Below are 16,331 nucleotides of genomic sequence, written 5' to 3' on the forward strand. Positions count from 1 at the left end.
GCCAACTGGATTACTGCAACATCGCCTATCTGGCAATTTCCCAGAAGAATATACGGCGATTGCAACTGGTGCAGAATGCAGCAGTCAGGCTGATCTTTGGGTTGAAGACGTTCGATCACATAACTCCCTCCTACCAACTCCTGCATTGGTTGCCAATGGAGGCATGTGTGAAGTTTAAGTTCGGCTGCTTTTGCTTCAAGGTTCTATTCGGTCTAGCCCCCAAATACATAACCGACCTATTCTCCTTTTCAACCAATAGACATAAAAGAAGCTCAAACTTGAATTTTGTTTCCCCCCCGGTTAGAGGATGTAAATTCAAAATTCATCACCACCAAAGCAGCATTATGGAGCAACAATCTGAAACAACCACTTACGCTTGCCAATACATATAGGGAATTTAGGAGCCAACTGAAAACATATCTGTTCCTAAAGTACATAGGAAACTGATTCGCACAATCTCTCTCTCAATACCGGATCTCTAGAACTGCTAAACTATGTCAATTCTACTCAATTTGTAACATTTTTTATAATTATTGTAAACCGCATAGAACTTCACGGTCCTGCGGTATATAAACCGTTATTATTATTACTTTTGTGATTATGATAAACATACTGAGGGCCTCAAAATAGTACCTGGCGGTAGAGAATGACATGGGGAAAAAATTTGTCCCCATCACTGCCCTGTTCGCGCAACCACCGTCCGTCACTACCCGGTCCCCGCGACCATTGTCCCCGTCTCTGCAACCACTCTCCCCGTCCCGTCCCCATGACTACTATCCCCGCAGCATCCATACAAGCCTCAGTACTGCAATATTTATCTTATTCCTTCCATATAAATCAAAGGTCTGGCTGCTGAAATAGAGAAAGAGATGTTCAGCTGGCAGGGCTTTGTTTATAAATTTTTATCAACACAACTAATATACTTATCCTAAAGCAAAAAAAAGGAAATAAATAAATAGAATTTTTTTTCTACCTTTGTTGTCTGGTTTCTGCTTTCCTCATCTTCTCATTCAATTCCTTCCATCCACTGTTTGTCTTCTTTCAGTGTCTTCCATTTGCTCTATTACTGTGCCTCTCCCTTCACCCCCTCCCCAATTGGTCTGGCACCCATCTTCTTCCCTCCGCTGCTCCCATAGTCTGGCATCTCTATCTTCTTCCCTTCCAGCGTCTTCTTCCCACTCTCTGTTCCCCATTTCCCTTCAGCGTCTTCTCCCCACTCTGTCTTCCCCAATCCCCATTTCCCCTCAGCGTCTTCTCCCCACTCTGTCTTCCCCAATCCCCATTTCCTTTCAGCATCTTCTCCCCACTCTGTCTTCCCCTTCAGCATCTTCCTCCCATCACCACCACCCTTCCCTCAAACCACCTCACCACCCTTCCCTCCCACCACCTCACCACCCTTCAGCACCCCTCGCGCAGCCCGAGAATCTTCCTCCCTCCCCCTTACCTTCGCGGCGCGTTAGTAAAGTAACTCGCTGAAGCCGTCCAAGCCTGCCTGCAGTCGCGAGTGTGAGCGGAAGCTTCTCCTATGACGCAACCGGAAGTTGCGTCAGAGGAGAAGCTTCCGCCCATACACGCGCGACTGCAGGCAGGCTCGGCTGGCTTCAGCAAGTTACTTTACTAACGCGCTGCGAAGGTAAGTGGGAGGGAGGGAGGGAGATAGATTCAATAGGTATGAAGGAGGGAGGGGGCCACGTGCAATCGGTGACCGCACACGTTCCCTCCCTTAACTGCGGAGACAAGGCCATTCACTGCTCCACAGGGCAGTGGATGGCCTTGTCCCCATGCCCACAGTGAGCACTTTTCCCCCTTTCACCGTTTTGATGGATTACCTAGAGCTAGCCGCGGGTAACAGCCCCTGTGTTATTCGCAACATGGCAGGCCATATGTGGCCCCCTGGGCCGCGAGTTTGAGACCACTGATCTACACCATACCGGCGTGCACCCACAAACAATAAATCCTGCGTTTACCCTTGAAAAAGCCCCTTTGAGTGGCGAAAAGGGTTTTTCAGCTGGGCAGGATTGCAGGATCTAGAACCATTCTTCTGCCCTGTGGATCATATCCTGACTTACTTACTGCATTTATCAAATTCAGGTCTTAAGACCAACTCTGTATGTCTTCACCTTTCAGCTATATCAGCCTACCACTATTTTTTGGAGGGGAAACCTCTTTCTCAAAATCCTCTGGTTTCCCGATTTTTGAGAGGTCTTAACAACATCTGACCTCTTCTTCGTACGCCATCTCAACCTGGGATCTCAACATTGTTTTGAACCAACTGATGAAGATCCCTTTCAGCCCTTGGGATCTGCTGCACTACATGGAAAACGGCTTTTTTTTGTGGCCCTTACTTCGGCCAGAAGAGTTAGTGAACTGCAGGCTCTGGTTATCTATGAGCCATATCTTCAATTTTTTCCCGATAAGGTGCTTCTTCGTACTCATCCAAAATTTCTTCCAAAAGTAGTTGCAGATTTTCACATCAATCAATCCATTTCTTTATCATCATTCTTTCCTCCTCTGCATGGTACCCAATCGGAGCAAACTCTTGGACTGCAAAAGAGCGGTGCTTTACTAACTGGATAGGATTGCTTCTATCCATACCACCAATCAATTATTTGTTTCCTTTAACGCAGCTACTCAAGGACATGCAGTTTCTAAATTAACTATATCGTCTTGGATTGCTAATTGCATTTCTTTTTCTTATAAGAAAGCTTCCATGTCTCCTCCGGGTCACATTGAAGCTCATCAAGTATGAGCGACAGCTTCCTCAGTTGCAAGCTTAAGAGCAGTTCCCATACAAGATATCTGCAAAGCAGCAACTTGGTCTTCAGTTCATACGTTTACTAAGCATTATTGTTTAGACATAGGTTCAACACAAGACATTCAATTTGGACAATCCTTTGAAATTTGTTTCCACTGTCAAAAGAAAATAAATTTTGAATTGCCTCCTCCAATTTTCTTATTAAGGCTAGTGACTCACCATCAGGTGGGGCTGTATTACCCTTCTTGTCTATTGGAGGAAGCAAAGTTGCTTATCTGTAACAGGTGTTCCCCGTAGACAGCAGGGGAATGCAGCCACACTTGCCTACCCTCCATTCCCGCATGTCAACTTAGTAATGTAGAGACATACTGTCAAACTCGGAGGTGGAGTTACATAGGCAAGGTGGCTGCACATGCCCAGTAGGTAAAAAAAAAATCCTACTGTACTAGGGGAGAGTTCCACGGCTCAGGCTCAGCACTATCAAGTGTAGCTACATTCCCCTGCTGTCTATGGAGAACACCTGTTACAGGTAAGCAACTTCACTTTCTTTGCATAAAAGTTAAATTCTCTTGAATGTTTTTAATTAAAACATGATACTGTATACATCAATAAGATTCTTAAAACCTTGCTTTTTTCAGAAACAATTTGTGACCATGAACTACAGTTCCATCTTAGACTGGAGCAAGAGCGGGGACAGTGGGCACAGTACAGGGCAACAGTAGAAAGGGAAATAGCAGACCTGAGAAGAAAGCTTTCTGAAGGTCAAGAGGAGGAAAATCTAGAAAATGAAATGAAAAAGGTATGGAGAGGGTTTTATTTTTTTTGTTTTAAATATGAAACATGGGAGGTCATCTCAGCACTGGTATGCTGAAATGGGGTAATAATCTTCAGTCATTACTTCCATTGCTAGAATTAATCCTTATTCATGTACGGCATGCACTGCTTTCATTGTATGCTAACAGATCTCATGCATATTCATTGGAAAAATCCTGAAAACCCGACTGGATTGTGGCCCTCGAGGAGGGACTTTGACACCCCTGATGTATGGCATTGCTAGTGTAAAAGTACAGTAATTAGTGACTCTTGCTTATATGCTTAACTGAAACTTTTTCCTGCGCTATAGGTGAGACATTCTAGACAAGTAGATAGTGTCCCCAGGGTTGCATACCATCTTCAGAAGGAATCCAGTTCGGATTTTTCTCTGTGTATGTTCTGAACAAAAAATATTTCGACCCTCTTATCTTTCAGACTACTGGTACAGTCATTGATTTTATCCACCCTAGACTACTACAACATCATTTATGTGGGTATACCTAAAAAAAACGTGAGAAAATTAAGAATAGTGCAAAACACGGCCGTCCGCTTAATATTTGGACTAAAGAAAAGTGATCACATTAGTAATTTTATTCAAGTTCTCTTGCTTTTGTTATAAACTGGTGTGGGGAATGGTCCCTACCTATCTCTTACCTCACTTCGATTTATACACCCCCACAAGGACAACCAGAAATCACAACCTCTTTGCCTATCCAAAGATCGCTGATTGCAAATACAGGTCCTTTCTGGACAGAACCTTTAAGTTTCAAGCTGGCAGACAGCAAACCTGGCTAAGCAATCTCATTGATAGAGCCAGGTCGTCCTACGGCGCTTTTCAGAAAGAATAGATTTATTCAATAGATTTATTTCCTAGTCAGATAACTCCCCCCTTTTTAAAACTATTACTCAACATGTTGATACTGCGTATTCTCACTAATTGTATTCTGTATTCACAGACTGTTCAGTGACATCTTCGCCATTTGTATTCTGAAATTCGCTGGCTGTCCAGCCCCCTTCACTGTAACATGTTAATATTATGTTGTAACATATTAATATTATATTTCTTACAAATTTGTACTCTGTAATCACTGACTGCTCAGTGACATCTTCCCTATTTGAACGCTGTAATTCGCTGATTGTACAGCTCTCTTCACTGTGAACCGCCTAGAAGTCGCAAGATTATGGCGGTATAGAAAAAATAAAGTTATTATTATTACTTCACTGAGCTGCTTAGCTCCACCTACATTTTTTTTTTCCTTCTGCACGCGTGCCTGAAGGAGTGTGTTCGTTCTGCTCTCCAAATTTTATTATTTTATTGAGTGCTTTTATTCCTTTTTTTTGGGGGGGGGGGGATTCTTGTGCTTGGAGTGTTTTTTCCACTTGCCTGCATTGAGAACACACAGACTTTTGTCTGTAGCTAACATGCCATGCTCAGTGGGTACCTGTTAGCCAGCCTGCTTAATTTTCTTTGGGGCTCAGGGCCATCCCTTAAGATGTGCTGTTAAGGGCAGGCTGTTAGGTGCCCTTTGAAAGCTCGGTGGTGTCTCACAGGGTGCTGGCTTCTCACCTCCGTCTGTCTCGGTGTGTGTTCGTCGGTCCACAGGGGTGGAGGAGCACAGGCATAGAGTCTGACTGGCAAAAAGATCAGCATTGCAGAGGCATTTCCAGCATGAGGCAGTGATTCTCTGATTCAGCTACTGTAAGAGAGCTGAGGTAGGCTGCAGTACAGATTCCCAAACAGGTCACAGTGAGTAAATGCTGTTACAGCCTGTGAGGTGAATCAGAGGAGGTCTGAAAAGTGGGATTGTCAAGGTTTCTGTATATCCCCTTGTGTTCCCTCACATGAAAAAAATCCTAAAATCACTGTTTTTTTTAAAAACTTTGATAAGTATAAAAAAATATAGCGTTTTAGGCACAAATTTCATAGTGGCGGCCATCTTGGATATTTAGCGATCTTTTTTTCAAAATCTCCCTGCTTCTTCAAAACTGCAATTTTTGCTTCAGATCTTGTTGAGATAGAGTCCTTAGGCTCTCCTAATGAGAATTCTTTCCAGGATTATGCAAATTAGGTACTTCAGGAGTGTTCTTGCGCTGCGTGGTGCAACTGGGAGGGGGCAGCATTGCAAAGCTTAGCCTCTCCCCTAAAGAAGAACATTCTGACTATATTTAGATTCTCAGTGAGAAGACAGGTTTTCTCCCCCCCCCCCCCCCAAATCCCTGATGTAGCTTGCCAGTTTCTGAATTTAGCTAAATTGTTCTGAATGTTGCATTCATCAGGGCAGATGTTCTCTCATTTGTGTTTAGGGAAAATGAGGAGTAGTAAAAACTTGATTTTTCCATTCCCTTCTCCATCCAGTAGGAGATGCAGCTTAAAAGTAAAGACATAGGGAATGACGGTGTTGCTTTGGGGAATTACAATTGCTAGTAAATAAGTACCCATTTCTAGCGAGTACTTCAAGAAAACTAAGTTTAGAAATGAACACATATGTATATGTTTTTAGAGGAGTCTCCATAATAGCAATCCAGGTTGTATAGCAGTTTTTAGTAGATATATGTAATTTCTCTTGATATTAGGCACAAGAGGATGCTGAGAAACTTCGTTCGGTTGTGATGCCAATGGAGAAAGAGATTGGCATTTTGAAGGAGAAGCTGGCAGGAGCAGAAGAAAAGATCAAAGAGCTAGAAGCTTCAAAGGTTGGCATGATCTGTTTTATTTTTTTTCTGGTTCTTTACTGCAAGCGCTAAAAAACATATATTAAACTATACCATATAGATGTTTTAATTTATCATTTTAAAAAAGCAGTAAAAACTGCTTCTTAGAAGGCAAAAAATGAATTTGTGATTTTGATTGTTACTGCAAGTGCTGACTAGAGAGCTGCTTTGGAATAAGGATTGTGGGAATCCACATAACCTGCAGGATTCCCGAAGGTTGAGAAGAAGTTTCATGTGATTTCCATGGGAATGGAAGAAGTTGCTATGGAATTCCTGCAGGAGTACAGTCAAAATCTCTGCTGACTCCAGAATAAAGCTTGGAATATACTTGGAATAAACCGTGTCAAGCTCTATTCTTATAAAGAAGATGCGGTATATAAGCATAAGATTTAGTTTAGTTTAGATTGAGGCTTGGAACACACATTGGTTGAACAGTGAATACCATCCAAAAATCATTGGAAGCTGTTGGGAATGGGAAAATAAACATAAGGCTGCATGGGTACAGGTGGGGATGGAGGATATTAATTGAGGGGATGGGTGAAATTCTGTCCACATGCAACTCTCTAGGGCTGACTCCCAGAATGTCCCTTTTTTGTAGCAGGTTGTCTTTGAAATTCATGAAAAGCAAAGGGGATGGGGTGTGACATATTTGTTACTTAGGCCAGATGCGTCCTGTGGCTTGGTCACATCCAGCCCTACTATGAGACCCTCAAAACAGTTGTTCATAGTGGGAGTTCTTGCTTTGTTTTTGCCACATCTGTCCCTTCTCCTGTTCCTGGAATTAAATATGCATGGCAGAAAGTAGCAAGAGCTTCTGTCACTTCCACCTTTTTCTCTCTTCCCTATACACATAATTAAATGTTTGGGAGTTGAACAAGAGCTCCTAACTAATCTTTGCTGCTGACCCACTAACTCTGCTTCTTCTGGGGACCTTAGAGATATGTTTTGCAGCACAGAGATGGAGGAAAGAGGAAAAGGGTGAAGCTGATGAGCACTGTGAGTAGAAAAACCAGTGCTGAGCAGGAGAGATTGGGGGCTTGTGCTGATGCTGGATGTAGGCTAAGCTGAAATGCAAATTGCAAAAATCTTTTTTTTTTTTTAAAAAAGAGTTAATTTTTTAAAAAAACTTAAATGAATTGAGGGATCACCTGAACAACTATTACTGGACAAATCTGGGTCTTTCTGTTGTCATGACAAAGGGGGAACCCTGTTATTCAGGAAAATGAGATTTTTGGCAAAGAAATGCATCTTATAGTCTTCAACATAAACAATACCTCCTGAATACTGGAAATGGAAAAATAACTTTTTGCTGACTGTTTGGGAGGCAAGGGAGGCTCATGGATCTGGAATCCTTATGTTCAGTTATTGACCTCACGTTGAAAGAAGTCTCATTTTAAACACCTTATGAATGTATTTAGGGTTATACTGTTTTGCAATACTTCTATCTTGTTACGGCTAGGCTCTTCCTTGAAATAACAGTGAGCGAGGGGGTGGGGGTAATTTGAATTTATTTAGTTTCAGGAGGTTTTTAGAACCAAGACACTCTTAAGACATTACTCCTGGATATATTTTGGTTTTTGTTTTGGAAGGGGGGAGGGAGAATAGGGGTTCGGAGGATAGAAAGGTTTAGTTTGTCTGAGCATTGTTATATTTGCACAACAGTTTAAAATAAATAACTGTTTATCAATAATAATAAAAGGCTAAGCGCGCATGCGCTTTTCAAAGAGCGTGATTCCTGGTGGCGTGAGGTGTGCCTCCGTGCCGAATTTGATTTTCGAACACGGAGGCAGGCCAGAGCATGGAGACACTCCCCCCTCGCCGTCACTCACCGCCAGAGTCTGCCGCTGATTCGGAGGAGGAGGGGGGGCATAGGCGCACCTGCCAGGATCTTCTCACCCTCCTCACCCGCCCGCCGCAGCTCCTCTCTCGAACCGCACCAGGCGGGGATCGAGAGAGGAGCTGCGGCGTCGGCTTTCAAGTGAAACACGGGCGGGCGGGCGGCCCGCAGACAGGAGGCTGCCGAAGCCGGAAATGAAGCTTCCCGGGGGGGGGGGGAAGGCACGGTAAGCGACGGCGAGGAGGGAGTGGGAGCAGGCCGCAGAGGCTGTCGGTGCCTGCAGGCCACGGCGGCTTTAGGCAGATGTCAGTGGAGGTAAGGGTTGCTGCTGGACATGGGAAGAGGTGCTGATGGACGGGGGGGGGGCAAAAAAGGAAGGGAGGCCTACTCTGGATAGCGGGAACAGAAAAGAGGTACTGCTGGACAGGGGAAGAGGTGCTGATGGACGGGGGGGGGCAAAAAAAGGAAGGGTGTCCTACTGCTGGACAGGGGGAGCAGGAAAGAGGTGCTGCTGGACGGGGGGGGAGAGTTGAAACAAAGGGAGAAGGACTGCTGCTGGATAAGGGGACCAGTGAAGGGGTGGTGGTGGACACAGGGGAAGAAAAAGGAAGGGAGAATGGACAGGGGGAGCAGGCAAGGGATGGTGGTGGACAGCAGAGGAAAAAGAAAGAAAGAAAGAAATACAGAAACAGGCTAAGGAGAGAGAGAGAAAGAAAGAAATACACACACATACATACATATTCTAGCACCCGTTAATGTAAGGGCTTAAAGACTAGTACTTCAATAAACTGTTTAAAAGTTAAAAAACAAACCAGAAACAAAACTTGCCAACCTTCCCCCCCTGCATTTTAAATAAATAAAAGTCTTTAGCGCCCAGTACTCAAAGGATCCATGTCTAACTTTTGAGAATTATGCTCTCTCATCCATCTTCCTGCATCGTTCGCTGAAAGCCACGGGCAGCGCAGATCCTATGTGCCTCTTGCGGCTGACCCAGAAGTGTTCCTCTGACGTCATGACGTCAGAGGGAACGCTTCCAGATCAGCCGCAGGATGCGCATGGAAGCCGCTGCTGCGGCTTTCAGCGAACACTGCATGAAGATGGAGGAGGGCGCCGGCAAGACAGAAAACACCGCATCACCGAGGTACCCGGCAAGACGGTAAACACATTTGAGCATTGTTGGGGGTGGTGCCTGGGGGGGTGGAGGACACGTAGGACAGGTTGGCCCGTTTGGCCTTCACGGCTGCCTGAATGGTGATAGTCCTTCATTGGAAGAGCTCAATGGTGCCTACCCTGCTTTACTAACTCGGCGCTGGCAGCAATTTGAGGAGGTGTGAGGTCGATTTCTCACAGTGGAGGGAATGGATTGTGCTAGAACTGAGGGGTGATGGGGGAAGGGGGCGGTGATTGGATTCCTGGGTGGTTGGGCTGTGGCTTGGATATAGGGAGTTGGGGGCTCCACTTGGTCTTCTAGGTGGTTGGGGAAGGTACCGGGGAGGGGATCATTGAGCTGTCTCAGGGGGTGGGGGTGGGAAAGGGGGGGGGTTCTGTTTTGTTCTCTTAAAAATGTTCAACACAGTTCTTGTGCTTGGTGGGACATTATTGTTTGGTTGTTACTTTTCAGGAGATTGGGATCCTTGTGTTTTTCTTGTTTCCTATCTGTGTTTAAATAAAGAATGATTAAAAAAAAACCCAAAAACATAAGCGGGCTAAGGAACTGGGAGTTACAGACACCAGCAGCAGTAGCCCTTCAGGAGAAGGCAGAGAGGGCTGGGGGCAGTAGTGAAGGAGACAGAATGAAGGGAAAGATAGAGGGGAGCATGAGCCATAAGATGGAAGAATGGAGGGAGTGAAGGAAAGAGAGGCAGAGGTGAGGGAGATAATAGAAAGGGAGAATTGGGTGTCTGAGAGAGGGAAAGAGATGGTGCAATTGGGGAGAGAGAAGGGGAAAAACATACTGGGCTGAGGAAGCCTCCTGGACTTTTTTTTAAGTACAGAGGGGGAGGGTATTAAAAGAAGTGCTAGATTGGATGTGGGGAGAGAGCTTATAGGTCCACAAAAAAGGTTAATCAAAAAAGCCAAAAACTAAAGGGTCATAATATTGATTGACCAATATGTTAGAGTTTACATGAAGGAAAATGATCTCAGATATGCCACTCCTGCGGATTATATTGTTATAGCCCACATATGGATTGGTGGCGTGGTTTTCTTTCATTGATCTATAAAACCTTCATGATAAACAATGACTAATTTTGTCTAACTTATAAATATCTAACCATTACTCTTGTTATATGAATATCTGTATTATACAATGTTTTTATATTATAGATAATTTTTTTATGTAGAATTTCTTATTTCTTTGTGCAAATTATGCAAAAAATATTTGAGGAAAGTGCAAACTAGCATAAATCTATTTGTGCAAATAAGCAATTTTCATAACTGTGCAAACTCGCAAAAAATTTTTTTATATAGCAGCTGATTTATAAACTCTGGAGATATATGAACCAGTAGAAAAACCTCTTGTGCAAAATAAGCAACGATGAGGTAGTACAAGTATATAGAGCACAGAAAATAGCAGCAAAGCAGTGTAAACACTTTGTGCAAATAAGCAATTTTTTATAACTGTGCAAACTTGCAAAAAATTAGAACTCAGCCGATTTGTAATCCCTAGAGATATACAAGAAAATCTCTTATGCAAATAAGCAAATGAGACTATGCGAGTACGGGAAGCACAGAGAAAAGCAACAAAATAGTGCAAACACGCAATTTAAAGCGATTTAAAGCAGAGACATATCAAAAATAGCACTTATCTTGTATAATGGTGTTACAAGATAGAAAGCTTAATTCCCGAAGTTGGTATCCAACGGGAGCCCGTTTCGCCGTAGCATACGGCTTCGTCAGGGTTTAGACCAATATTCGGGTTAAGATTTTTGTCTCTTAGGTTGTTATCAAAAATCTTAACCCGAATATTGGTCTAAACCCTGACGAAGCCGTATGCTACGGCGAAACGGGCTCCCGTTGGATACCAACTTCGGGAATTAAGCTTTCTATCTTGTAACACCATTATACAAGATAAGTGCTATTTTTGATATGTCTCTGCTTTAAATCGCTTTAAATTGCGTGTTTGCACTATTTTGTTGCTTTTCTCTGTGCTTCCCGTACTCGCATAGTCTCATTTGCTTATTTGCATAAGAGATTTTCTTGTATATCTCTAGGGATTACAAATCGGCTGAGTTCTAATTTTTTGCAAATTTGCACAGTTATAAAAAATTGCTTATTTGCACAAAGTGTTTACACTGCTTTGCTGCTATTTTCTGTGCTCTATATACTTGTACTACCTCATCGTTGCTTATTTTGCACAAGAGGTTTTTCTACTGGTTCATATATCTCCAGTGTTTATAAATCAGCTGCTATATAAAAAAATTTTTTGCGAGTTTGCACAGTTATGAAAATTGCTTATTTGCACAAATAGATTTATGCTAGTTTGCACTTTCCTCAAATATTTTTTGCATAATTTGCACAAAGAAATAAGAAATTCTACATAAAAAAATTATCTATAATATAAAAACATTGTATAATACAGATATTCATATAACAAGAGTAATGGTTAGATATTTATAAGTTAGACAAAATTAGTCATTGTTTATCATGAAGGTTTTATAGATCAATGAAAGAAAACCACGCCACCAATCCATGTGTGGGCTATAACAATATAATCCGCAGGAGTGGCATATCTGAGATCATTTTCCTTCATGTAAACTCTAACATATTGGTCAATCAATATTATGACCCTTTAGTTTTTGGCTTTTTTGATTAACCTTTTTTGTGGATCTATTTAGTTTTGGTTAATTTAGTTCTCTATTTTTTCACTTGAGAGAGCTTATAGGGCCAGTAACAGATGACAGAGAGATGATGGCCAGAAACAGGCCAGAGAGATGGTGGGCAATAGTCTGAAGGGAGAAAAGTTGGACCTGGGTGGTGTGGAGGAAGAAGGAAAGAGATATTTGAAGGGAGAACTGTTGGGAAGAGAAAGGGAGAAATGGTGGACCTGGGGCAGGCAGTCAGGCAGGCAGGGGGAGAGATGGGATGGGGGCAGTTGGAAAGAGAAAGGGAGAGAAGTTGGATTTGGGGATGGAAGGGAGGGAGGGAGGGAGAAATATTAGGCCTGTGGATGGAAGGCAGAGAGATGCAGCATCTCTCTTTTTTTCCCCTCCATTTCATTGTTCAGCATCAAGATGGGGGAGGAAAGAAGAAAAACAGAAAAGAGAGGGAGCAAAATGTTGGACCATCGGGATAAAGGAGCAGAGATGGACCCATAGATGGCAGGAGGGAAGAGAGCTGGGATAAGATGCTAGGAGATGGAAAGAAAAGGACAGGGAATTATAGCCTGACCAAAGGAGAGATGGAGGGGGATTCTTAAAGTGGTGAGCCATATGGATGAGGTCAAAATGGAGAAGACAAGATGAGTGAGAGAGCAGTGAGTACAGTGGTAGAAATGTGGTAATGGGGAGTAGATAGAAGGGAACAGGAGGCTAGGAAAAGAGTGAGATGGGAAATGGGAGAGCTAGGGACTGAGAAAAGCTGGAGAATTGAGAGGTAGCTGAACATTTAAAAAGAAGAAGGGTGAGAAAGGAAGGCAAGATTTGAGTGGGAAAGGAGTGAGATGAGAAATGGGAGAGCTAGGGACTGAGAGAAGATGGAGAATTGAGAGGTAGCTGAACATTTAAAAAGAAGAAGGGTGAGAAAAGAAGGCAAGATTTGAGTGGACAGAGGCAAAAAAGAAAAGAAAAATTTAAGAAAGCTGAAAAGGAAAAATCAATACATTGGAGACAGGCATAGGAAGGAAATGGAACGAGAGAAGAGGAGAAAAAAATGGACAGTAGCAGACACTGTAAAGAGAATTAGTTGAAGATAGAGAAAAAACAGAAAGAGAAACTAGGACCAAGATGATGGAATAACAAAACATTCAGTCAACAAGGTAGAAAAAATGGTTTTATTTTGAATTTATTAACTAGAATATGTTAGCTTTGGGATATGTGCATCACAATTATTTTTGTATTCAATGGCTTAGTCATATACAGCTGATTTGGGGGAGGGACGATGTGCACCAAAGTTTCTCCCTGCCTGAGTGCAATTTATAAATACTTGAGCTAGTGGGGATTCCCAAGCCCTGCCAACTGAAGAGATCTTCCTCCAGTCTGGCAATTCAAAATCTCCAAGCTTTGCAGCCAATGGCAATATTCTCAAGCTGCCCCTGCTTTCATGCATGCATGAAAGCCAAAGGGGGGGCAGGGAGGAGGGAAGGCAGCCGCTCTGCAATATTGTTGCCGGCTGTAGAACTTGGGAAGTTGGAGGGGGAGGAGGTGGCTGTCAGTTGGTGAGGCTTGGGGATCCCTACTAGCTATAACAGGGGAGATGTTCATTTTGAGGGAGCCTAAGCTCAAAGTGGGAGGCCCAAAAAAGCAGTAATATTTACCCTGATTAAACGATCTTCCACGTGCGCTCCTGACAGCTGATTCAGCATCCCCGCTCTTATGAGGCTCACCTCTGAAGAGGCTCACCATAGCTATAATAGAAGTGAATGGGAGAACCAGAAGCGCACATCCCTGCTCATCAGAGTGGGGATGCAGAAGCCTGTGGCTGCTCCCACTGTCAGTGGTGCACGTGGAGGATCACTCAGACAGGGTAAGTATTACTGCTTTTTTGGGTTCCTTTCCACAGTGTCCCTTTAATGAAGGTTTATTATTAGATACGTATATCTTCTATATTAGTGATTGCAAATTTGGGACCTGCTCAACCTTTTTTTTTTTTGCTCATCAGCTGGTGTTAGTGTTTGTGCGGCCCCAGAAAATTTTTTTTTCGGCTAATGCGGCCCAGGGAAGCCAAAAGGTTGAACACCCTGGTCTAGAATTTGGCAAGTAAAACCCTAATGCTAAAAAAATGCAAGGTCATGTATTTGAGCTGCAAAAACTTGAGGGAGCAGAGCTACATTGTTTGTTGTATGTACTTAAATTTTACTGAATTCTGTAAATGTGATTTTAAGCAGGCTATAAGTTTTCTAAATAAATAAATGCATAACTTAAATTGCTAACCTCATATGAGCATTTTGTACTATATGATGCAATCTTGGAACATACTGTTGCTTTTAACACTAAAAATATCTTCCCCTCTTCCATCATTTATTGTCTAATATCAATGTTGATCCCTCTCCTCCCATTGAGATGTGCAGCACCTGCAATCTTAGATATGCTTTAAAAGAAATTAAATATGCACGTATCTCAGTCTTTCCTTGACAGCTTTTGGAGTACATACTGTAGGGACTGGTTCTACTTTCTAACTACTGGAGTTGCTGTTGAAGCACACTCTAGCCTTGATCCTGATCTGACTTTGCCCTTTATGGAACCCAGACCACAAAAGAATGACCTACTGGCTCTCCTGTACTTATCAAAAAGCTGCAAGCCTCACAGAGCTACCATTTTGGTTCACTGCTTGTGGTTCTACCAGAGTGAGAACTCTTTCCAATCTGCAATTTTTCTTTTGTGCTGTTATGGCTGTGGAGGATGCTGATGAGGTTCACCACTATTTTCCATTTGTTCTGTACAACTACTACCATTTTTCGCTTTAAACCAGCAATTTTTGCAATGGGCCCAAACTGAGCCAAGCCGCCATTCTGACAGTTGACAACAGGTATTGATTAGCTAGTACTCAGCAGATGCAAATCCGTGACTTCTGCTTGTGAATCCTACTTATCATTTCAATAAGGCAGATAATTAGTTAATGATATTTGTGTTTTAAGAAAGATTGCTACTGTATCTATGTGTGAGACTCTAGTTTGATTGTAGAGTGTCTTTTATATGTCTTTTGTCAGGTCAAAGAACTGAATCATTATCTGGAAGCTGAGAAGTCTTGCAGGACGGATCTGGAGATGTACGTAGCAGTGTTGAACACTCAAAAATCTGTACTACAAGAAGATACAGAAAAATTGCGTAAAGAACTGCATGAAGGTAATGCATTCCCATACAGAACTTCCCTAATTAATTTAGCAATAGGAATGAGAAACTGCCTGTATAATTTAATTTTGTCCCAGGAATAAATGGACAGTCGAGCCATAAAGCCCAGGATAGGCAGCAACAAAGTAAATTGGTAGAAAATCAACTGCCCAGGCTTCCCCCGACACCCAGCAGGAGTTTCTCAGCCGCTGACGGTCAGGGTAAAAAGGATTCCCTTACCACTGAAGTGGCTGGGGAATTCCTTACCGCTGCTGCCGGCTTGCCTGCTTTAGCATCTGGGACGCTTCAGGCTTCCCAGATGCTACAGGCCTCTGGAGCTCCAATTTTGGCAGTTTCAGCTCCAGTTTTGGTGAGAAACACCTCCATTGTTTCTGTGTCCTCAGAAACAGGGGCAGGTTTGTGTTGGGTCCCTTGGGGCCAACAGGGATTTTTCCCTCTGAATTTGTTTTAGCACTTTGCAAGGCTTATGTGCTTGCGGCTGGAGGTCCTGTTTCCTCTCCGGGGGTCTTGAGAGGGGTATTGCCCTCGACGTCTTCTCCGCCCCCAGACAGCACCGGTTTTATCCCTCTCTACTCTCTCATCCAAGCAGCCTCATGTCTCTTGGGACGAGGATTTTGTCATGAGGAGCAAGATGAGCCTGAGGAGGACCTGGACCTTTGGGGAGATCTCCAGGATTCTCTTGGGGGGTTGGATTCCACCAGCTGGGAGCAGTAGAGAAGCCCAGTCTTCCACCACCGCCCACGGAGGGTTTTCTTCAGCCGCCGATAGTGAGGGTAAAAAAGGATTCCCTTACTGCCAGTTTGGCTGGGTACTCCCTCTCAGCTGTTTCTAAATCAGCTGATGCTGGCTTCCCTGCTTTAGCGACTGGGACTGTTTAGGCTTCCTAGCCGCTATAGGCCCTGGAGAGGTTTTTTTGGTGGGAACTTCGCCATTTTTGAACAATAAACCCTCCATTAGCTCTGCTACCTCAGAAAAACATGGGCAGGTTTCTGCTGGGACCCCTGCTCGGGCAGGCGGTCCTATGGGGCCACCGGGGTTTTTCCCCCCTGTTTTATTTTTTAATTTATGCAGAGCTTATTTTCAGGTGACTAGGGGTTTTCCAGTTGGCTCGGGGGTTTCGTGGGAGGTTGTGCCCCCCCGCACCCCCTGCGGCTTTGCCCCTTTCTACTTCTTTCACGTCCCCTCCTCCCTCGTCCAAGTACCCGCA

The 16,331-nt window shown here is 43.5% G+C and overlaps 1 protein-coding gene across 3 annotated transcripts in view; it reads left to right on the plus strand.

The window, feature by feature from the left end:
* The window catches only part of RABEP1 (rabaptin, RAB GTPase binding effector protein 1), a 149,730-nt gene that overhangs the window by 21,993 nt on the left and 111,406 nt on the right, over window positions 1-16,331 (plus strand). For all 3 annotated transcript variants that reach the window (XM_033922012.1, XM_033922011.1, XM_033922010.1), the window contains 3 exons: window positions 3,394-3,554; window positions 6,143-6,262; window positions 14,983-15,118. In XM_033922012.1, coding sequence (XP_033777903.1) covers window positions 3,394-3,554; window positions 6,143-6,262; window positions 14,983-15,118 — 417 coding nt within the window. The remainder of the gene's footprint in view (window positions 1-3,393; window positions 3,555-6,142; window positions 6,263-14,982; window positions 15,119-16,331) is intronic.

The sequence above is a fragment of the Geotrypetes seraphini genome, chromosome 15 (genome assembly GCF_902459505.1).
Source record: "Geotrypetes seraphini chromosome 15, aGeoSer1.1, whole genome shotgun sequence".
Lineage (NCBI taxonomy): Eukaryota > Metazoa > Chordata > Amphibia > Gymnophiona > Dermophiidae > Geotrypetes > Geotrypetes seraphini.